The 23,402-nt window shown below is 42.0% G+C and overlaps 1 protein-coding gene across 6 annotated transcripts in view; it reads right to left on the bottom strand.

Moving 5' to 3' along the window:
- CAB39L (calcium binding protein 39 like) overlaps window positions 1-23,402 on the bottom strand; it is a 61,384-nt gene that overhangs the window by 23,834 nt on the left and 14,148 nt on the right. For 2 of the 6 annotated variants that reach the window (XM_041467042.1, XM_041467047.1), the window contains exons 1-3: window positions 19,637-19,986; window positions 10,465-10,613; window positions 32-196 (exon numbers count right to left, since the gene is read on the bottom strand). In XM_041467042.1, coding sequence (XP_041322976.1) covers window positions 32-196; window positions 10,465-10,566 — 267 coding nt within the window. In that variant the 5' untranslated portion in view covers window positions 10,567-10,613; window positions 19,637-19,986. Of the gene's footprint in view, window positions 1-31; window positions 197-10,464; window positions 10,614-19,636; window positions 19,987-20,054; window positions 20,176-23,402 lie in introns of those variants that run through there. The other 4 variants (XM_041467046.1, XM_041467045.1, XM_041467043.1 and 1 more) reach the window with 3 other exon arrangements.

The raw sequence follows: 23,402 nt of genomic DNA, 5'->3' as shown, positions 1-23,402 counted from the left end.
AGTTGAAAAAAGTTTATGGATGCTGACGTACCTCAAAATCTATCAGCTGCAGGTTGGCAATAAGCGTCACTAGAAGGCCACTGTTGTAGAGCTCTTGTGCCAGCTGGGCCACGATTTCTGTGGGTGGCTCTTTGTCTGTGGTCCCACACAGAATTTCTTTCATTGCTTGCAGAGATTTTGACACTTCCTCCGATGCCTTTTCACCAGCAGATGATGGGGTTTGTTTTTAAAAAATGAAACGGGGAAAAAAAAGGATGTTCTTTTAAAAGGCATGCATTTCAAAACAAATGTTTCTAAATGTACTTACAATGATCATTATCTATTGCAGAATGATATCAGAATTTTAGGTTACCATGGAGGCTGGAGTGTCCATACTGTGTCCTGCAGGCCTTACAAGGTAAATTCAATTTATACATGACATACCATCATTTACAGACCATGGGCATAAAACAGGGCCAAGAGAGCAATTACCAAGCAGCACCAGTGAGATCCTTTAACAGGTTTGGAGGCAGGCACAGCCCTGCAGAGGCAGCAGCAATTTCACTGTTGCTGCCCCTGTCCTCCCCAGTGGGCTCCACGGCACACGTGGAGCAAGATGAAGGTGCCAGATGAAGGTGCCAAGCCAGGTGGCTGCTCCCACCAGAGGGTGCCTGCTGGGCTGCCTCCCCATCCACTGCTTCCTGATGGGCTGTCCCAGCTCCTCTGCTGGCAACACAAATAAATCCTCACAGCCCTGTGGCACTGCTTAGCCCAGCAGGCAGCTGACCACCACACATCCACTTGCTCACTCCCCCTCAGTAGGATGGGGAAAGGAACTGGGGGGAGGAAATAAATTTTTAGGTTGAGATAAAGATAGCTTAATAGGATAGAAAAGGAAGGAAGAAATAGTAGCAATAACAACAACAATAACAATAATAAACACCAAGTGATGCACAGTGCAATTGCTCAGCACCCAGGGTCCAGCCAGCTCCTGAGCAGCAGCCCTGGGCCAGCTTTCCCCCCAGCATCGTGTGCTGAGCATAATGCCATGTGCTGTGGATTATCCCTTTGGCCCACTGGGGCCAGCTGTCCCAGCTGTGTCCCCTCCCAGCTTCTTGTGCCCCCAAACCACTCGCTGGTGGGGTGGGCTGAAGAGCACAAAAGGCCCTGACTTAGTGTAAGCACTGCTCTGCAACAACTACAACATCAGAATGTTATCAACTTTATTCTTATCTTAAATTCCAAACACAGCACTTTACCAGCTACTAGGAAAAATATTCACTTTATCCCAGCCAAAGCCTGACAGCTTCACATTGCCTCATCTCATTTCTCCTCATCAGGTGTGGTTTGAGCCAGCATCTTCCACAAGGAATTTGCTCACTGAGCACACAGGCACTTCAGTCTCAGGCTGAGAAATTTAAATGAAACTATTTGCTTTAGTAAAGCTCCACAGCTGCCACCAAGTGAAGTAAAATAGATCTTTCACATCTTTTGCTCCCACCTAGAGTATACTAATTCTGTGCAATGTTTCAGGTAGAGGATGAATCAGAATTATCTTACAAAGAACCTTGACCAGCAGGATTATGACAGGGAAAGGAAAGAGACATGCCTGTAAACAGCTAACAGCTCAGCATCCATGTAGTCAGCAGGTTAAAATCAGATGTGAGTGGTAATACCCATTTCCAAGGAAAAGTACCACTGGCTGCAGCATGGCAGCTCTGGCTCCACTCTCCTCACAGCTATGCTCCACTTTGAACTAATAAAGACTCTGTGGTGGAAAGGAGTAATTTTTGTTTTGTGTGGATGTGTGTGCTGTAAATCCCACCTGCTCCAGCCATGGGGCTACGGAGGCAATGGCTCCTTCTGGGTCGGGTTATATTTAATACACACATGACCTGCAGCAAGGCCAATTGGATTCTTTGGCAGGAAGTGGGAAGGAAGTAAGGAACAGGTCTGAAAGCTGAGAATGACAGCAAACTGCCAGGCAGGATGCTGAAGACAGCATTTCACGTCTTTGAGAAACCTTAACTTGAAGTTAGCCTTTTGTTAGCATAGCAGGTGAAAAAAAAAAGATCAAGACGAACACAGAAAACGCAAGAGTGATTTGTAAAAGCTAACTGGAAATTAATGGATGTTTAAAGCCACATAAATAATTTCTACATATCTCTCACTTATGTTGAATGGAAAAGCATCATGCTTTGAAATACCACCCCATCAATCTGCCTAACATAACCTCACAGTGCTCTGCAGAGGCATCTCCCACCTGCTGCTGATCTACCAACATTTTCAATCACAGATTTTATTCACATTAGTGAATAAAAATGATACAAAAACCCTAGAAGTCCTAAAAAAACCCCAAACCAACCACAGTAAAAAGCCACCTTTACATTGCATATACCTGGAATATTTAAGCATTGATTTTGCACAGCATAAAGAGCTGCTCTCCTCCAGTCTCTTCGTACCTACTTGCAGATTTCTGCTGGCTGAGATAGGTCAGCATGAGCAGCGTGTAAATGAGCATGACTGTGTGATAACTTCTAACAGCAGAAGTCTTGATGTTCCTTACCATCACTCAGCAAAAGAGCCTATTTTTACCTCAAATGTTAGTCGTGTGTCACTTGAGATATACCACGGAGTACAGATGGGATTAACAACAGGGGCTCTATCTTAGAAACTAAAGCTCTAAATCTTTATAAGAGCTAGGGAAATATTTTCATTTCAAAGGCAAAGCCCATACATTTTTGGCTTTCCACCCTTTCTGCTGGGCTGGGTGTGAATATCTCCGGCATTCTGTAGTTAAGAAAAAACATTAATCACGTTGCTTTCATGTATAAGTAGTCCTTTCTGATATGTAGAAAAAAGGTCTGCAGGACTCAGCTTTACGTTTAACTCTCAAAAAGGAGGCCAGAAAGTGCAGTGTGAGAAAATGAAACATAGAACTCTTGTGCTGGTGGGCAGAGTGACCACCACAGCTGCATCTCTCTAATCAGCTGCCATCCCATCCACTCATCTCCTCAGCTTTTCCACATGCAATTTACATTTCATGTGTCACTTCCTCCCCCTTCACAGCCTCTCCATGGTGTTTTGATGTGCTACTCTCCACCAAAAGTTATTCACGGTCAAATATAAGGACCGCTCCTCAGTGGATATCCCTCACAATATATCTGGAGGAAAACCATAATCCCAAACACAGATTCTTAAATTAACAGCCTCCGTTTTGACATTTCCACTTAATCTCACAGCAATTTTAGAATAATACTTTAAGTACATAAGCACTGTTTCTGGGACGGAAACTTTCTTAATACTCAGAGAAAAAAGACATTCCAAGATCCAAAGACCCAACATCTGTCCAAAACAAACAGCAAAGCACATTTATTCACTCAAATACATGGAAAATACAAGATGACAGAAACATATCTGCATAAAAAGTCAGACCAGTCCTGAACCTCTTTAGGAAAAATTGCAAAAACCAACAAAAAGCCTCAGCAAGACATCCTCCCCGCAGTGGTGTCACAAACAGAATTTCAGTGACAAAAAAAATACAAAGGATTCACTAGAAATCCCTAAGTCTATTATGACTTCCATGCTACATTTTATTTTCCATCAGTAGCAAGAGCAACAATAGCAAAGTGCTGCAACCATCACTCCAGCAGAAGTTACAGTGCAAAAGAAACAATTTCATGAAATATCAAAGCACTTCAGCCATTTGCCTCCCTCTTGCAATTAGGCACAATCTTATTTCCAGCAGATTTTTCTTTTGTCCTCTAGGTACAAGTCCTTTCCATCATGTCTGAATTTATGCCATTATATTTAGGGAGGCTCTTGTGAATAGAGAGGAAAAAAGAAGGAAAGGAGAAAACTAAACACATAATGCTAAACAGAACAGCTTATACATAGACATACTAATGTCAAAAGTGGGATATGCTGAACTTTGGACAGTCAAAAGTTGCAGGTAGGGACAAAAAAAGTGAGAGTGAAATGCAAGCTGATTCCGAGCACACACACGAGTTTAGTATTTGCACTGCTGTCCCTGCACAGATGTCAGGATCTCAACCTCCTAAGCCAAGTTTCCAGTCTTTCCAACAAGTCTCTTTCCAACAGGAACTGAGTCTGCATCCACAGAGTGTAGTTTATAATGACCATCAACCCCACAAGAGGTTTTTAGGTCCATTTTGAAAGACAGGATTTTGTGTAAATGTTGAAATCTAACAATCCTTGGGTTACTCTGCGAACCCTACTGGACTAGATGATCCACAACAGGCGTGGAGATGGAAAACAGACAGTATAGATAAGCCTGCACAACTTCTTTATGTTAAATTATAAACATGTTCAACATCCCCTTCTCATAAAGGTGATTTTTATAAGTATTTATGTGTATTACTAAACCTACCAACAGCTTCAACCAGAGCTGGAAGTTTTATAAGTTGAAGATTGTTGTCTTGGTTTATTTTCCTCACAGATCAAAGTTTTGTCACTGTTGACATAACGGGAACATAACACAAAGAAAGGATCTTATGGAAAAATGATTCCCTGAAATTCTATATGAAAAAAGTCTTCCCTGAAAGACTGATTGATCTTCAAGTGTGGGATAGGCTGTGGAGGGGACAGCCACAAGAATATGGCAAATAGGCACATACAGGTTCTTTTTGTGTACCTAGCACATTTCCAGGTCCAACATCTTTCTATAAACTGTTTCTCTCTTGCACAGCAGCAGACAGTAACATACAGAGATGCCTGCCAGTGCGATGTTAAATACTCCAATGTGTGATTCAGTGATCTGCCAGTACTCCATGCTATATATTGCAACTAAAAGCATAGAGCTCCTTGATTTGGTCTTATCTGGTTTAAAAATATTCTCACTGCGGGATTCAAACCAATTTTTCTCCTAAAAAGCAGTGCCAATGCAGCTCTCTCTACATGCAACTGTAAGGATTCCCAAGAAAAGCCATTAGCAGAATCTGAATCAAGCAACCACATAACTTCAAGATCACCCCAACTGACTTGTTCTTGATGCAATTTCATGCTGAATGGATCTACAGGGACAAATTGTGGATATTTTTGATTGGGAGGCCTGACGTCTGTTATTCAGCAAAACATTATGGACTAGTACTCAAGGAAGCTGGCAAAGACAATTTGGGCAAGCAAGCTCAGCAGGGAAACGCCTTTTAAAAGGATGTTTGATCAAATGGACAAGGCAGGTTTGCCCCACCGGGACATAAATTCCTTTCCCACTGTTAAGCTCGCACTTAAGACAGAACTAAAGGTTCTGAAGGTCCTTAAAAAAATAAAAGCAACCAGAAGAGAAATGTTTAAACTCTTGGCACCAGAACCTGATAGTATCTGGAGTTTCTCCCACCTCTAGAGCAATAACAGGCCTTAGCAGAACAGGGAAGCTGAAACATGAAACGCTCCACAAAACCCCAGGACACGCAGAGCTAGGGAGAAGGGGTGCCAAACCCTTCTTATCTCATTCCCTTGGTTTCTGTGTGCAGCAATGAAATGGAAAGCAATTTTGCAACCGGCTCTGGCAGCTGCAGAATCGCATCCATGGATATTCTCATTCCCGGCAGTCACGCAACTGTTCTTCCATGCAAATGCACACAGAGCTCTCCACATGCACCTCATCTCACACACCAGTCCCCAGAGCTTTACCAATGCAGCAGCCAGCAAGGTGAACAGCAGCCAGGAATGGCTTCCTTGTTGCTATGTAAAAAAGCAGGATTTATTGATAGAAGTATTTGTTCCAGATATCTTGATGTCTTTTAATTGTAGCCTTAATAAAACGCTGCTCTCCTGACCCTTCTGAACTGCACCAAATTTGTTACAGCAAGTGGAGATGAAAGGGAGGACAGATTGCAGTGACCTACCTGAAGGAGCAGTCTTGTTAGAGAGATTTAAGTGAAAGAGGCAGAAGCGTGACACTTCAGGTTATTTTTACATCTCACTTCACTGTGCTTCTGAACACTGACTAAAGGCACTGCAGCCTGCAGTTCTGCCTGGCAGGAAAGCACTCAGCACAGTGCTCTGAACCTGCTCTAATGCATTTAGGTTCATTTTCCACAAGAAACCCTTGTCTTGGATCAGCTATACCAGAAACTGCAAATCTTTCAGCCCATCTAGACCACATGCAAAGAGTAGACCAAGTTTCAACCAACCTCAGATCCGTTTGCTGCACTAAATTAAAAGCCTGTGACACTTGGAAGGCTTTTGCTGCAGGGCAGGTTCAGAAAATGTTACCAAACCTGTAGGCACCACAGATGGCACTGAGTCAGTGCCGCACCCGAAGGTGTTTGGTTAGCAGCGGGAGGGTGATGTGCTCAAGGACGTCCTTCAGGGACAAACTGGATGCCACCCGCACTGCTTTGTGCTTTGTGCTCAGGCTCAGTACCTGAACACAAGGCTTTGAGAAGCCAGGATGCCACACCTCTTTTTTTGTGAGGTCGGTCAGGCACCCTTTCTATCAAAGCTCCTTTACAATAGCCATCAACAAAGACACGGTGACACACCAGCAATAAATGAAGCAGTGTGACCAGAGTGTCACACGCTGTCCATTCTTCCTCAGGTTCAACAGGTATGACCTTTTGGTATCATGGCTTCTCTTCTCTTCATCCTTACTCACATGCATCCTCCAAATGCTATAGGAGTTTGTGCCACAAAGAAGGAAGAGAGCCTAAGCTCTGAAGGCTTTCTTTTACTATGTATTTAAATACTTTCCTGCTTTTCTAGGTAGTTCCAGAGTGGGCATTTCTCATTAAATTCAAGGACTGATTGGTTCTACATAACTGAGATTAAATTGTAATGACATTTATATAATACTGCAATAAAACTTAATTAATTGTTCTTCACCACATCAAAGCCCAAACAGGATGTCAGCAATTGTATATGCTCCAAGAACACCTTATTTTATTTCAGATATTGGAAGAGAGGAGGATTGTTGATAAAGAACATTTTAGTCCACTTTTTCAGCTCTGTCTTACTCTACTTAATCTCCCAATTATTGTATTAAAAATTTGCCAGTCCTGCAATCCCTTCTTTAAAACAAATATTATTTTTAAAAATTTGTAAAAACAAGGTTTTAGAAAGAGCACTTCAGAAGAAAAGGAGCCAGATGTGCTGGCACTTCTCAACCTGTTGTCTATCAACCATCAGAATGTAGCTGAGAAAAAGGCAAAGCTTTAAGCACGCATATATCCATGCAAGCAAACAAACAAGAAAGGCCACATAAAAAAGTAAGAACCAAACATCAACACTTAGCCTGTTTTTCAGTTGGGTGTGTTTAAAAAGCATCAGAAAGCACTATGGCAACACAACACACATTAATAGTTTAAAAAAAAAAATTAGACACGTGGAGAAAGTGGGTCAAATTCAATCCTTATCTAAGGAGACAGATGCTAGTGCAGTCAACAGAGTTTAGTTAAAGCTTGAATGGGTACTATTGCATGAGTAACAAAAAGCATCATGAAGGAAGAGTGCAAACCTCTGTGTATGATGTGTGCATGTGTAAATGCCTTGGGAAAGATGTAGAATTTCCTTTACACTTGCAACTGGCTTCTCTACATCCTGTCTATCAAGTTATATCCTCCACCCTCTTCCCATTACCTGAGAAGTCTTAACTGCTCTGCTCTGCAAAGTTCCCTCTACCTGTGCACTGCATAGCTTGGCAGGAATGATCCTTTTTGCATTATTTAAAACATCCCCTCTCAGACACAGATGGTTCCTGCTGAAAGTTGCACAAAGCTGTGTTAGAAGCATCAAGCCCCTCTCTGTCTGACCTTGTGCCCTCCTGTCTGCCCACGGCATCTTCACCTCATATGATTTCTCAGCTGGAAAGGAAAGGAGGTTCTCTGCCAGTCCTGCAGTTAATTCAGGCTTTGTCCCACTTCTCTGGCAATTCTGCCTGTATTAGCAGCTTTTAGCTGTCTCAACCCACATACCACATTGGCTGTACTACAGTAACAGCTTAATTGTCACAGGATAAATCTTCCTGTTTAAGCATCTGAAGCAAGTCCTAGTTGGAAACTACTTTGCACGCAAAATCAGGGATGCTCTGGAGTTGTACCCTGGATTGGTTTTATGGTCAGACATAACAACACTCTTTTAGTTCTTACAGCAGACTAGGAGCTAGAAATCTGAAAAAATTGGACAGCCCTGAGCCACAAACCTCTCAGGTCACAGGGCTACAGGGTCCAAACCCATCTCTGAGACATCCAGGGTCTCTGGCTCTTGCAGTAGCTAAACCTTTAGGCCCTTTCATGACAGTTTGACAAATTTCTTCTCCCTCCAGAAATCACATTGGAGGTAAAGTTAAAAACCTTGCTAGGTTTTCAAGAGCACAGAGTACAGCACTGTGCTTTGCCTCTCTTTGATTTTGTTTTCAGTTGCATTTCTCCAATCATTCTCATGAAAAGACATTACTCATTAGCATTACTGAGTATATTTTGAAAATCTGTGGGCCACTGAAAGTTTTCCCATTGTCTTCTCCAACTCAAACTGCAAACAACACTTAGAAATGGCATTACTAAGTTCACAAACCTGAATGGATAGCAGCAGGTGTGATTGGGCTGGGTGGTTTTGCAAGAGCTATTTTTCCTGCCCGTTTTTAAAGTTTATCACCATCTCAGTACTAAAGATAGTCCTTATGATTTACTTCAATAAACTCAGGAGAATAAACTTAGCTATTTTCTTTAACAGGTATTTATTTCAGGACAGCTCAGTGGAACGCTTCAGATGAAAGGCAGAACTGCCAAGGACTCTCAAACCCTTCCTTCTGCAAGGAAAAGGACGCTATGTGCTTCCTTGACATCACAGCACAAAGTCCTGAGTCAACAGGCCACATAAGCTTAAACCAATCAAAAAAAAAAAAAGCCTCTCCTCACCTTCTGCCTTGCTGTTGAAGGGACTGCCTTGTCCCCCTCTCTCGTCTCCCCCAGTCACCCCCAGTCACCCCAGGAACAGCCTCTACCCCATAGCAATGAAGTACACAAAAATTAAGTGAAAATCAGCCCCTTCCTGGAAAATAAGCACCATTAAGTTCACGAGCTGTTTCCATTCTAACACGCCAGGGAAACATTTTGTATCTTTTGCTCTGTGAGGAAAACACACACCAGCTGTTCTGACTTCCACAAAAAATTTACATTGAGCACTCAATTTTCTAAGAAGTCTGAATTTCTCCTTGTCACTGACACCCAAATATACAAACCAGCTCAAAGCCAAAAATTCTCAAAACCACAACCCTGAGGAGTCACTTTGCAAAGCAGATCAAAAAGAAATACAAGTATGGAACTTCTGCTTTGAAAGTCTTCTTTAATCAGGCTCCAAAGGATGAATTCAGCAGGGCAGAACAGATTCTGTTGATTTATTTAGTTACTTATTTTATGTTGTATTTCAGAGTCAAATTCTCTCCATTCTCAGGTTACTGAAGGTATTTCAGAATGAAACATCAAATACCAGAGACCTCCCAGAAATCCATGTGACTTACCTTACGTAATTAACACACTCTGAGCTACTTGCTTTGAACCAAAAAGTTTCAAGAGGATTTCACCGAGGGTGTAAAAGGCTACTTTTTGGGTTGGGTTTGTTTTCATACAACTTCCTGCACAAGGTGGGGGAAGCGCAACATGCACGCATGCAAACATCAGCTCCATGGAAAATGTATTAGTGTCTCTTATCAGCTATTTCTGCTTCCACTGGCAATCACTTTAAGTTAAAAGTTAGTCTGTTGTTAAGTAAAACCATATACTTCTACCACAGCAATAGTGTGGAGGGTAGAGTTTCAGATGTAAAAAATTTAAAAAAAATTTTTTTTTAAATTATGCAAGCTCAAATTCCTAACTGGGAGGATTTTGCGTGTTGGGTTGTGCCTATCAAGTGGTCACTGGAAAAGCAGCAAAAGTAACTCGAGTCTGTGCCATGGAATTAGAAGAGAGCAGTAATATTAGGAAAAGCCTAGCTCTATAAATAGAAAATGAGTAGCACAGCTCTTTTAGGAAGCACTGGCACCCAGAACATTAGAAAGGATGAACAGAGTGAGATCTCTTTTATACACATCTGGACACATACAGATTTCCTGGTTTCTGGAAACAGTGTATATCAGAAGTACAGATTTTCTCTGTGGGTACCTACACATTAATTGGCAACCTCATTTGTTATCCTGCTAACACCATTAACAGTACAATAGTTTTCACACAGCCTTCCAAGATGTTTTGCTAGATTTTGCTAGATTTGCTAGATCACTGCTTAAAGTAGTGAGAGATCAGCCTTTGTTTTGGCTGAGGCTCCTGGGTCTCAGCATTTTCTGTCTGAGCCCCAGATTTTATTTATTTTATTTATGCAAAAGCCCCCTGATTTCAGCAGAACCATTCAAACACACAGCTGCATCCACAGGCAAGCACTCGCAGGGCAGTGACCAAATGCAGTGTTATTCCCATTATTCTACTGTTCCCCAGCATGAAAACCTTATTGGTCTTCTACAACATTACCTCATACCTTGTCTGTCTTTTTTTCTTGTTTCTCCAATATGGCCATGTTTTCTTTCAGAACTTTCACAATCTCAGCAGGATTTTTGTGCGATTTACTAAACAAAGGCATGGTCTTCCTTCACCGGGATTTCTTCCTTCAGGATAGAAGAGGACTGCCTTAAATCAAAAAACAAGCAAAAACAGCTTTTAAGACTTATACAAAAACGCAATAAAAACACACATAGACACTTTGAACAAGAAAATGTTGCACCTCGGGCACTACACTTTGCTTCAGCCACCCAGTGGAGCAGTGAAAGTTCTCAAGTGTAGGTCTTGAAAGTTCATTGAGGATTCGAAAGGCACCATAAGAATATGAAAAGCAACTACTCAGCACCTGCACAGGAGCTGGATGCTTCCTGCAGGAAGCTCTGACCTACAGGTCAGCACTCCAGCAAGTCCATGCCTTCTATGTCCAATGTATTTTGGACACTCCACATCTGGCAGGCTCCACTAGATTTCCCATGTGGGTTTCTGTCAGACTTCACCAGCTCCATCACAGTGCAGAAAACCAACTGTAGGTGCCAGCACAGCAAAAGCACCCTTTGTTTAAAGTGTTGCAAATTGGAGTCCCAGCTTCTCTGCCATCTCTCCTTCTTCTTCAGCTGCTTTGCTTTGGCAGCCTAGGGGACCTTGAGAGGAAGCAGTTTAAGCTATCCCCTAAGTCTGACAGACTTCAAGAATCTGTGGGTCAGACCTCACTTGTGTAGAACATTGCCTGAGTTAAATAAAGAGGAGAGGATCAGGCCCAAATATAAACACAAACATATTCATTACATTTAAATGACAGACTGAGAGTTTTAATGAAAATGGATTGTTTGTTTAATTTGAAACATTCTTCTTCTGTATGGTTAGAAAGGCAAATTCTACATTACTGTATTTATATATGAAAGAAACCAAGCAACTCATTTTCTGCTTAGGCTGTGAATTCTTATGGGTTTTGCTGAGGGTCCAGTACAAAGATCTATTGAAGTCAATGACTGACTACAGATGGGAATATGTTCTGGTTAGAAGCTCAGCACTGTTCTGGACTGCATTCCCATTTGTACAATAAAAAATAGGTAAAAGGAAAAAAAATAAACCAAAAAGCAAAAAATAATCTCAAACTTTCATCTCCTTGCACAACAAAAGAAAAACATCACAATTCCTCCACACACACATTTGTACAATCAGTTGTGAAAACATAAATGCACACACAAACCACTTCAATCCCATTATTATCCAATATTTGCAATTAAAAAAAGCTTTATATGAGAAGTTTCAAATGAGAGAACTAAAGAAGGACAATACACACAGTGTAAAGAAAACCCAGTGGTCCCAAAGAACCAGCTCCTCTCATGCTTCATTGTTACTATGGGCACACTACAAAGTCCATCAGGAAATATGATCCCATTTGAGCCACACATCCATGTGTTGCTAATCCCCAAATAACCTATGGAATTAATACCCAGATTAGGCATACATTCTATTGTAACTATAAATAGTAACCATCTAAAACAGCCAAGTACAAAATTAATTCAAACTTTAAAAGCAAAATCTATACATATTTTGTCCTAATTCTTATTAAAATAATTTCAAAACACTTCTGCAGAGTATCTTTACAAGAAGAGTTTCTATGACACACAGGAAATATTTTTGAATGTCTTATTTAAACCAGAAGTTCTTTTACAGTGCCCAAAATAGGTGAGTTTGTATATAGCTTCTCATTTGTTGCTAGGTCAGTTTTACAGGGATATTTTCACATTCAGTGCCTGAAACCTCACGACTCTCAGGTTCCTATTTTCAAGTTCCTCACGGTCCTGTTCAAACTCATTTTTATTTTTCCAGTTTTGGCTACTTGACCTTCACTCCTCAGCTGAGCTCCCAGCTGCAGGGTCCTGCTGCCATGCAGCTCAGAGGTGCAAGTTTTGGCAGCACCCGTCACCAGAGCAGAGTCCCACCTCAGCCTGACAAGGAGCAAGGTTGAAGCCTGGGTGTACTTACAAGTGACCCTTTGGGGCACACACAAGCACTGGAAAAGGCTGTGATGCTGCACATAAAGCTGTTTAGATGCTGCTAGCAAGCGCCAAGCACTCCGTAGTCCCAAATGGGGTGCAAATAGAAGATTAATAATTCACAATACACTTTGATAAGGACCTGATTCTGCATGTTTTTATTATCCTGAAGGTATGGCATGAGGATGTGATGATGCAAGAGAGAGAGAGAGTCTGAAATCAGGAGCTTAACAGGCAAGTTGCATTTCAGAAAAGAATTGTTTTCATCCAGCGTGGGGTAGGTATATTCAGATTGCTAAAGTCATCCTTTCATCTTTTCTTCTCAGAAGTCTTCACACAAAGAAAAGCAAAGGGGGAGATAAATTGATTTTTTTTAAATTAAGTACTCATGAGCTGGAGGTTCTGAGATTTTTAAATAATGAAGTTCACATTTCTAACAGAAATGCTGACAATAAACTATTATTTCCTCTCAAAAAGTAACTTACATGGCTGTCTAGCATAATGTGTCTGTATTTAAAATAATCACTAATTTTGCCATAGAACCAGCACTTTTCCACTGAATAGTTCCAGTATCTCCAGCAAGTCACCAGAGCACTGCTCAGTGATAAAATACCATTTTTTCCCACTACATACCCTACCAGCATCTTAATCACAACAGCAAAAACACCAATAATAGGGCAGCGAGGAACTCAAGAAACTGTTTAATTCATTGCTCTGTTGAACAAAGCCAAGTCTCTGCATTACTTCATTAGATGCAAAGTCTCAGATACAAAGCAAAGCCTCTGCTACATGCAAGTGGAGAAGGACAGACAGAAAAGGGGGAAAAGCCACAGATGTGCTTGAAATAACAATTTGTGGATTTATCCCTTCTCAGGATACAGTTTTTAACTTGGCAAAATATGATCCATCACTTCAGAAAATATATACTGGCAGCTGCAGAACCTTTTGGCTGCCCACGCAGGAATCTTCCAGGGGGACACGTGCTGTTCACAACTACAGGCAGAAGCACATGGGGGCAAAGTCACTCTGCCGAGATTTGAGAGTTGTATTCCTTAGTCTTACGGCTGGTTATCCAATAAGGCAAGTGGCAAAACAAGGACTCCTCTCCTCCAGCTTTGCTCCCCATGACTGGAGTTTCCAGAATCAAAGAAAGCACAAGCTCTTATTAAAGAAGCTTTTATCACAGCTGGGAATTTTGTTCTGTCCTCCATTTTGTACCAGCTCTCTACTCTCTAAGCTTTTTCTTGGAAGGTCTTCTGTTCAGTAGAGGCACTAATTTGGTTCAGAGGCCCTGTTATTTACATAACTTATTTTCAGTATGTTTTTTGGAACTTGTTTTTTTCCAGGCATCTAGTCCTCTGTCAAGGTTGCTTGAAATTTCACAGTAAGTTCATAAGTTACCATGAGAAGAGAATTAGGATGAGAAATGGACAGTGTGACCACATAAGCTTCACTCTCTCAAGAAACCGGTATAAAACTAACTGAAAAACTAAGATGAGTGACAACTGAAAAAAATGCAACACAGGCTCAGCAAAGGTAGCTCATACTACAATCACTTATAAATATATTTTAAACAGAGAAAACAGAGTAGAATCCATGTATCTAATGTGGAAATGCACTGATTTGAATATAGTACCAAAAATTAGTTGAAGAAGAAAATTATCGTATCATCTGACTGAGAAGGCAAGAGCAATCTGTGGATGGGATCATATTTAGAGAGGCATAGGAATTAAGAGCCTATCCAAAAATTGTGGTGACTGAAAATACAAAGATATTATCAACACATAACAGGACAGGAATATCATTACCTGGATGGAGTCAAGAACCAAAGAAAGAAAAATGGGATAAAAGTTAAGAGTAGAAAGTATCGGATAATGCTGAATGGTGGAGGAGACACCGTTTGTAGATGTTCCAGATCCCCAGAAACATTCAAGATCAGATTGGACAGGACTCTGAGCAACCTGATCTCGTTGAAGACATCCATGATAGAGGGAATTGGACTAGATGACCTTTAAAGGTTCCTTCCAACCCAAACCATTCTATGGATATCTGCTTCAAGCTGAGGACTTACCATGAGAAATGATGAAAGCAAGCAGCTGGTGACATAGACAAACACAGAAGTATTTTACAGATGTGAGAAAGACAGATGCAAATCTCTGATGAATCACAAAAATAATGGTCAGTAGAAATCCAAGGGTATCTATGCCTCTGTACAAAGTGTTGATAGACCTTCATACAGAACACTGTACACAGCCCTGGACACCCAGAGTCAAGTAGAATCCACAGAGGTTAGAGTGGGTGGAGAGAAGCACACTGGATGGCCAGAAAAATGGGAAGACCAGCATGTCTTGGTGGCTAAAAGTGCTCACCTTCGTAAGTTTAGAATAAAAATACAGGAAAGCTGAAAAAGTTATTTCAGCTTAAATAACAATAACACTTTATTTATGCAGAAGCAAATGGCTAAAAACTGCCGATGTATAAACTTCAGCTGGAAATGTAAAGGTTCCACCCATTGGAGCTTTGAGGTTTTGAAATTACCTAATCTACCAGGCACACTACAGAGCATCTGTTCATAAATTTTTGACACTGCTGTCTGGCAGCAAGGGACAGGACTGAATGAACCCCTTTCTTTCCCACTCTCTAGGAAATCTTTTTCCACCTAATGGTTATTCAACATATGTTTTCATAACATCAAAAATGGATTGTGGACACTCCTGAATTCATAATGGAGAACCAGCCAACTTGTGAAACATTTAGTTTTGATGATGTTATTTCAATGGTGAGAGGAGCTTATGAGACCAAGGAAAGAAACAGCTGTATCTTACCGGACCAACTCTCCTGGTCTGAGAGATTGGTTCTCCCTGTCATGAGGAAAATGCCTCAGCAGTGCTGTAGGAGGGAATGAAGTTTCCTAAACCTGCTGTTTCCATCAGCGTGAACATGACATTTCAGACACCAGAGTTGGAGCGTCCAGCACATTTTAGAAACTCTACTTTTACAAAAATACTTTCATGGAATATCATTCCATCTTTGTTTGGGAGAAAAAAATGGCACTGATTTTATGTTAGATAAGCCACAGAAACACCAAAAGGAAACAATAATGAACCACTTTCTAAATGTCAGCCTGTTTCTGTTCAAGTCAGGAAAAAAGGAAAGAAAAACCACATGGACCAAAGCAGTGAATTGAATCCAGAGCTGGATGTGGTTTGCATGACTTTTTGACATGGCATGACTTTTTGACATGGGGTTTTTAGTAGCCTGTCAAAGTTAACATCCTTTCATATTCAGGGTGTACAGTCTATCAGAGGTCTCCAACTCTGCACACATTTAACAAAGACGGAAAACACAATTTCAAAAAACCTATCTACCTACTTTTATTCTGTCTCCTCTGCAAAGGGATAAGCTGAAGCACAGAGAGGTGACAAGACTTACCCAAGGCCACATACAAAAATTCAGTTGCTGTGTCAGGAATGCAACCTCGATCATGTGACAACAAAGCTGACACTTTATCAGGCTTCAAAATATCTCTTCTGCCAGTTTATCTGCTCATAAAAAGAATGTACTAAAAAAAAGATTCAGCACAGCTATAAAGTACAGAAAGAGTTCTAGTTTTCACTGTAGGCAGTCTCCACAATTTCTCTGCTTTTAAGTCAAATACTTCCTCAAAATATTAAAGTGCAACTGAACTTGTAAGCACAATGAAAGGAAAATGCACACAGCAACTCCACTCTCCTCAGCAGCCCATCCCACTATGGAGTGACTCAGTGAAGCAGCTCAGTAACAAAGGCTTCTTCCTGCCCACAAAAGCAAGAATGGAAAAGAGCACGTGAGCCCATCCATGCACTCTTTGCAGAAGCTCCTCTGGACAAAACACTTGGTCTTCGAAAATAAATGAGAAAAAAAAAATTCCTTCCCATGGAGTATCAGACATTTGTCTTGCTTTATCTCCCAACCTTCATCAAGTTGTGAACAGAATCAAAACACTTCAGTAACTCATATCATGTAAGAGTTTCTAGAATGGAAAAAAATACCTTCATTTCCCATTCACCACAGTGTGCCTGTGACCCACATAGGTCCTGGTCCCAAGTAAGCACACGTTCCTCATCATTTTGTCTAATTCAGTCTCCACATATCGAAGAGGTCCTCATTTCTCCCTCCTGCCATATTTGAGAAAGCTGTTGCAATGACAGAGCAATGTCCTCAAACCAGGAGATGGAAGCCCCCATGTGTGGTGAGCACACAGAGAAACCCAGTTTGTCCTTTCACCCTCCCCAGTGCAGTCCCCTCACACAACCCACATTTTACTTGATATTCAGAAGGAATCTAGGCTATGGAAAAAGCAAGTACTCTGCAAATTCTCAATGAGTTGCAGATTTTGGAAGGTGCACTGCAAATGAGACAAAAGATTAACAGAAGATGGGACAGTTTTATGGTTAGGGTGAATGAATGCCCTCTCTGCTTGGCAACTTGATTTTTCCAAAAACTCAAGAATTTACTCATCATAAGCTTTGATGTTGCTACTTGTTGCATTACCTGAAATGAAGATGGATATTAGCTGAAACTTCACCTGAACACATAAAACATCACAGTAATACCTGCCATCATCACCAACGTCACTTTTTTAGCAGATGGCAAACATCCTGAAGATCAGACATGGAAAAGAAGTAGGCAGCTCTGCCCTTAATCTGATCACCTCTACAGAATGAGAATAATAATATAACACCATTGTTCAATACTGTTATGAAACTGAAGGCACTCATGGTGACGCTCCACTCAAGTGCTGTGGTGCAGCTCTATGGAAGCACCTAAAATAATTATTTACTCTTTTTTACTGAGTGTTTGAATGCCACTTTAGTAAAAAAAAAAAAAAAAAAACTTATTATTTATCAAACAAGATAACTGTTACTGAATAAGTGTAAATCTATTTTAGGTGATATGTACTATGGAAATGCTTAATCACTAATATACAGAAGTAATGTCTGGTTCCCTATATGTACAGTCTTTCAGCAAGCACAGGGGATAAAATGAAACACCAAAAAGCAATCTGGTCACTGAGGCTATCTGTTTTGACAGATGCTTTGTTCTGTGGTGGTGACACCCTGCTCCACATGTATTCACATCCCTACAGCCTCTGTGGGAGCCATTCAGCTGTTGTAGGGACACATGGAGAGCCAGGTCAGGGAAGTGACCCAGGTTAACAAGAAATAGCCTGCTGCGGAAAAAAAGGTCACACAGGTTTCCAGTCCAGTTCTGCCCAGATACAATCCAGAGCTGTACCAGCACAAGAGGAAAAGAAGAGGATGGAAGGAAGGTAGAGACAGGGCTGCTGGAGCAGATGCTACAGTTCAGATGTTCACCAACCACACCCAGAATGAGGCAGGGATGATCATAAAGGGGGTACACGTGTGTGACAATACAAACAAAATACTAATCATAGAATAGTTTGGGTTGGAAGGAACCATAAAGATCATCTGGTTCCAAGCCCTCTGCCATCGGCAAGGACACCTTCCACTACACCAGGCTGCACAGAGCCCCATCCAACCTGGCCTTGAGCATTTCCAGGGATGGAGCATTCACAACTTCTCCGAGCATCATGTGCCAGTCCCACAACCCTCACCACAAAAAAATTCCTTTTTAATACCTAATCTAAATCTATGAGTGGGATACAGAGAACAGAATTGAAGTTAAGGACATTTTGCTACCTTGTGTTCTTCTATTGGAAGTCCTGTGTTTTCACATCCATTCTTAATTAATTAATTAATTGCAAAACAGCATTTGCACACTGCAATGCCAGGTAACACTCAGATTCTCACCCATGCAGAAATGGTATCCTGTGGCACCATACTCACACCACCATCATTTATCTGTATCACAGGATCACATAGGCTCTCCCAGTCATGCTAATGAACTAGCTAGAAGTGGCAGGTTATTACTTCACATTCAATAAAACTAGAAATATACGAAACCAGAGGTTTTACAGCCACCAAATTTGCAGGATTGATGAGTCAAGAATATTTGGAATCCCAATTTGCATTTGCTACCACAGAGATCTTTAAACCCTAAAAGATTAAGAATTCAATTCCATGCCTAACTGTAGTCCATAGCAAAACTCCCACAAACTCAGTCATGCAGAAAGAGCTCTCTCAACTAATGTCTCTGAAGTACACACAATTCTAACAGAAGAGCCCTTAATAGCTTTTCACTTACTTAAGTAAAAGGAAAACCAAGTGAAATACCCATTTCTAGTAGGAATAGTAACTGTAGAAATAATGGAAACTGGTAACATAATTTAAATAACACAGGCAGCAGCCAAGAGGGAATAGGACTTCCTCTAAATTCATTAGTGAGGAAGATGGATACTATTTTTGTATTTGGTCCAATATTACTAAACTTACCTCTCTACACAGCATTCACTTGATCAAGTTCAAGTTCGTAGCAAGTCCGCTGTGTTACCTTCAATAGCTTCGTCATGGATTAAAATAATTTTCTACAGCAGTAATTTCACTTTACTCATAATATTAGTCCAAGAAAGAGCCTTTGCTTTTAAGAAAGACCCCAACTTCCCTTAAGCTCCATTAAAGTTCTGCCTGATAAAGACTTCATGAATCGCCCGTGGCACAGAATCAGCATTTGAAGCGGACGAGACCTATGGGCTGCGAACGAGGAGCCGGGACATCGACATCGGCTGCTCCTTGTGGCAGCTCACACGCTCGCTCATCCCGCCTTCATCTCCTTCCCCCCGGCTTATGCAAGTGGCCACGCTCTCATTCCTCTGCATCTCAAGAGCCAGTCCGCAGCTGCAGGCAGCCCGCGGAGAGGAGCAGGAGAAATGATATATTGCAGATATTTTATTTTTGGAAACCACACTGTAAATAAAGCCATTTCCAGAGATATTCCATGGACACGGAGTGCTTGGTCGCAGAGCCAGCGCCTTATGTAACAGGAGGAGCATTGTTTAGGGTTGCCTGCATTAAAGAGCCACTCCTGGTAACACAGTTTACAAAGCTATAAAAAGCTACCAGCCTAACTATCGAGAGCAAGCAGGCAAGCGGTTTATTACCAAAAGGCTGGTGCTAGCTGGAGAAAAGGAAAGTTTCGTTAAATCCCTCAACTTTCCGTCTCTCGGAGATCACCTCGGCTGACACTTACCGCGATGGAAAGCCGGGGTCCCTAGGCAGCCCGGCGCAGCGCCATGGCCAGGTGCTGAAGACAGCTCTGCCGCCTGCCTGCAGCCCGCCTCACAGATCTTCCATTTAATCCCGCCTCATTCCCCGCGCCGACCGCCGGCCCGCGGCAGAGCCCAGGGATCCCGCGATTCGGCCTCCCGCTCCTCTCCTGCCGAGCGGCCGTCAGCCTCTGGAAAAGCGTGAGCAGAAAGGATCACTCGGACATGCACAGGCGCTCACAAGCAGCTGTAAATTTCCACTCCCCGCTGCCTGCGGCTGGACTCCCGGCTCCTCGCTGTTCCTGCTCCGACGAGCTCTGTGCCCGGCTGCGCGTCTTTCCCCCACTGCCCTCCCCGCTTCCCACTCCCTCACTCGTCTTGCTCACAGGCTCACACACACACCCCCCAAACTCCACGTCAGAGGAACGCGTGGAAAAGCAAAGGATGAAGTGATCACTCCGCCGAGAGATTTCCCCAGGGTTAAGGGAGGACATGCGAGAATTTCGCATCACTTCTGTAAGTTTCCATTGCTCTCCGAAGTCTGTCGGTGCAGGGGGAGGCATCGCTGACGGGTCCTCGCACCATCACGTGGCGTAGGCTGCTGGAATTAAATTATTCACCTTGCCGTCCTGCTAGGAATGCAAATAAGGGAGCCCAACGGCGGGTTGTTGTTACAAGATAATAAAAAAATCAACATGCTCACGCACCACATTTTTCGGCGAAGTCCTGTCCAGAAAAGCGGCAGATAAGCTGCTTCCTGCCTGACTATACATTATTACACAAAGATCAAAGCACTTTTCCGCAATAATACTTAAGAGGATTAAAAAAGCCACCCACCTGCAGTATACTCTAAGCAAAATTTAAACCCTGATGAAGAAAAACATTAGCCCAAAGTATTTTTTCAAAGGCTAATGTGATGGGGAAAAAATCATAAAGTATTCTGAAACAAGTACTACCAGCTATTATCAAGCATACAAATATAGCAAAATGTAATTAAAGGAATTTTTAGTGCTTCATTTTTCTCTCTCGGCAACTATGGTTTGGCAAGCACCACACATTCCCAAAGGGAATGGCAAGTGCTGTCCCCTCCGCTCCCAGCTGTTAAGAGCAGGGAAAGAAGGATGCTTTACTATAGGCACTTCAAGGTGGGATTTAAAATGTATCTTCATCTGGATCTTGGCTGAGTCCCAGCTGGGATGTGTGCCCAGCATGTCTTTCTGCCAAGCTCTCCAGCTTGGGGGAAAAACTTTGCCTCCCATCACTTCTTCCTCAGGGCATAGCCTAGCCAAAGCCCTACATTATTAAAAATAATTTGGTATGCTACATTTGCTTGGGGAGCTGATCTCAAGAGTTAGCAGCACTACAGTTGCATCAGATCTTGATTTAAGGCTCACCTGCAGTAGCTATTCACAGCTCTACATTACAGGCAGCCAAAAGTGCATGAGAAACCTCATTTCTGAGGAATACAGATGAAACAGACACCTTTTAAAGGGCTTCCAGCCTTTGCTTGCAATGCCAGCTCTGAACTGAAGTACACATGAGTATGCCAAATCCTCACTTTGAAGAGCCACTCGTCTGTCCCTCCTGGGCTCAGAGAGGCAGAAGCCACCCCTGCTCCCTTAACCTCCCTGCATTTGCTCCTGCCTTTGCACAGGAGGCACCAAGCCAACCTTAGATCAGCAGATTTGTTCTCTCAACTTATCAGTAAATCACGTCACCATTTCTGCTCACACTTTACCTAACAGATCATCAAGATACTGCAGCCCCGTGTTTTTGGACTGCCCTGAACAGCACCGGGAACAGGCATTAATTACTGCTGCTCCCGCTGCACCAGAAAGCACTGCAACAAGTGACACCAAGTGGCAATTTCTGCTCCAAACCCCTTGTGAAATATTCTTCCAGCACCGAATTAAAGGCTTCACATCAGCCACCACTGACCAGGTGTCCACTCCAGGCCACCTCCACAGAGAGCTCAGCAGGGACGCTGTGGACACCAAGCTGAGAACAGGGTGAGCCACCCATGAAGCTCAGGAAGCACACGAACAAGGCACAGATGTGTCGTGCCATGGAGGACCTGGGGAGAAGAACTGGCACTGGGCACCTTTCCATGGGTGCCTGCTCTGTCCCAGCTGGGTGGGGAGAGGGAAGGGGTGCTGGGCCCTGTGGTACCTTTCACCCACTCTGGCATCGGCCCTTTCTTTTTTTATCGAATACCTCGGCCTTTGGATAAACAGTGAAAGTCAAATGATAAACACTCTACCCTTGGGCTACTTCTGACAGTACTGGCTTTTCCTAAGGCAACACAACAACCCAAGTGCATCACTATCACTGCTTCTCCTGTGTGTTTTTAAGAGAAAATCTTTTTTTCTCTACCTGTCCCAAGAAAAATTTTATCTTTTCTATTGTAAATCCACCATCCCTTCAACAGTAAAACCCCAACTTTTTGTTGTACCATGGAGTTCAACAGTGGAAGGTGTTACCCTGAAATCAAACTATCACAAAAAAAATTGAAATATCACAGCAAATGTGTTTTAGTTACACATAAGGAGACCCAGTGGGGGTAATTTGTGTATCACTGCGCTCCATAAAATATTCACAGACCATTCTGAGTATCCCAGCTTTCTGGAAGTATAAGAAATTTATCTACAAAGTAACTATCCTTTGTTTTGGACTAAATATGCTTGTTTTCCTGATAGAGAGCAATAAATTGAATTTGCACTCAATTACAATTACTCAACTTTTCCCATCTTCTACCTGAGGAAATCTCTTTGGACTTTAATAGGAGCCCTCTACACAGCTGGAGAGCAAGAAACCCGCCTGCCTCCATCCCTGCATTGCAGCAGAAGAAACTGCACAAAACAAGGTAGCTAAAGGGGCAGGGGAAAAAAGGATTCTCTGCTATTCCAATACTCTGTTTCATCTTAAGCAGAGTTAATTCTCAGATGACAGGAAAAGGCCCTGAACCATTCAATAGGAATTAAGCCATAATTACTTGGTGCTCTTATCTGTTTGTTGGGGCTTTTTGTTGCCAAGAGGTTATTAAATATTTCCAAAATATGTTTTCTTCTATTCTTAATTTGTAGCCATCTAAAATCTAGAACGACGTAATTATAAATAGACAAAAAAATTTTTACAGTCCTAAAGTACATGGAAAAAAAAATCTCCGCACTGCTAAAGTACTCCAGCTTCCACATATTTAAATTTTATTATATTTGTTTTCTTTAAAGAGAGCAGAGTCCTCAGGCTAAGGCATGGTTAAAGTACTTTTGAGAAATGTTTGTCCTTGCTTTCATAACTTAAAATCATTCCATCTAATAAAGACCAAAGACCCAGTTGATTTTTCCTGCCCTTACCATTTATTTTCTAATGTGGAAAAGAGAAATTAGGTAACTTCAACAATGAGTGAAATTGCAATAAATTAAGCAGCAGATGATAAACACATGGTGTATATATATTAATTCTGCTTATTTAATTATCCATTTCCAGTCTGTCTACCTCCTCTGAGATTACTTCCAGCATTCCAAAGCCCTAAGCACCTCTAATAATAATAACAACAACATCCTTCCTTCCCCCCAAACTGCTCAGTGCCCCAGGCCATCAAAATTCAGTTCTCCTCAGCAACAGGTTTAGTTGTGTAATGCTGAATATCAAGAGGAGAAGCTTTAGCATACTGAAAAGATTCCCCCACCCTCCAAAACCTGAAAACTAAAGAAATCCCCCAGAGCATTTCATGCTATTCTTACAAATCCC

The sequence above is a fragment of the Pyrgilauda ruficollis genome, unplaced genomic scaffold (genome assembly GCF_017590135.1).
Source record: "Pyrgilauda ruficollis isolate IOZ18807 unplaced genomic scaffold, ASM1759013v1 scaffold20, whole genome shotgun sequence".
In the NCBI taxonomy this organism is placed as follows: domain Eukaryota; kingdom Metazoa; phylum Chordata; class Aves; order Passeriformes; family Passeridae; genus Pyrgilauda; species Pyrgilauda ruficollis.
Note: the sequence above shows the minus strand (reverse complement) of the source record. Positions and strands in the feature narration are given on the sequence as shown.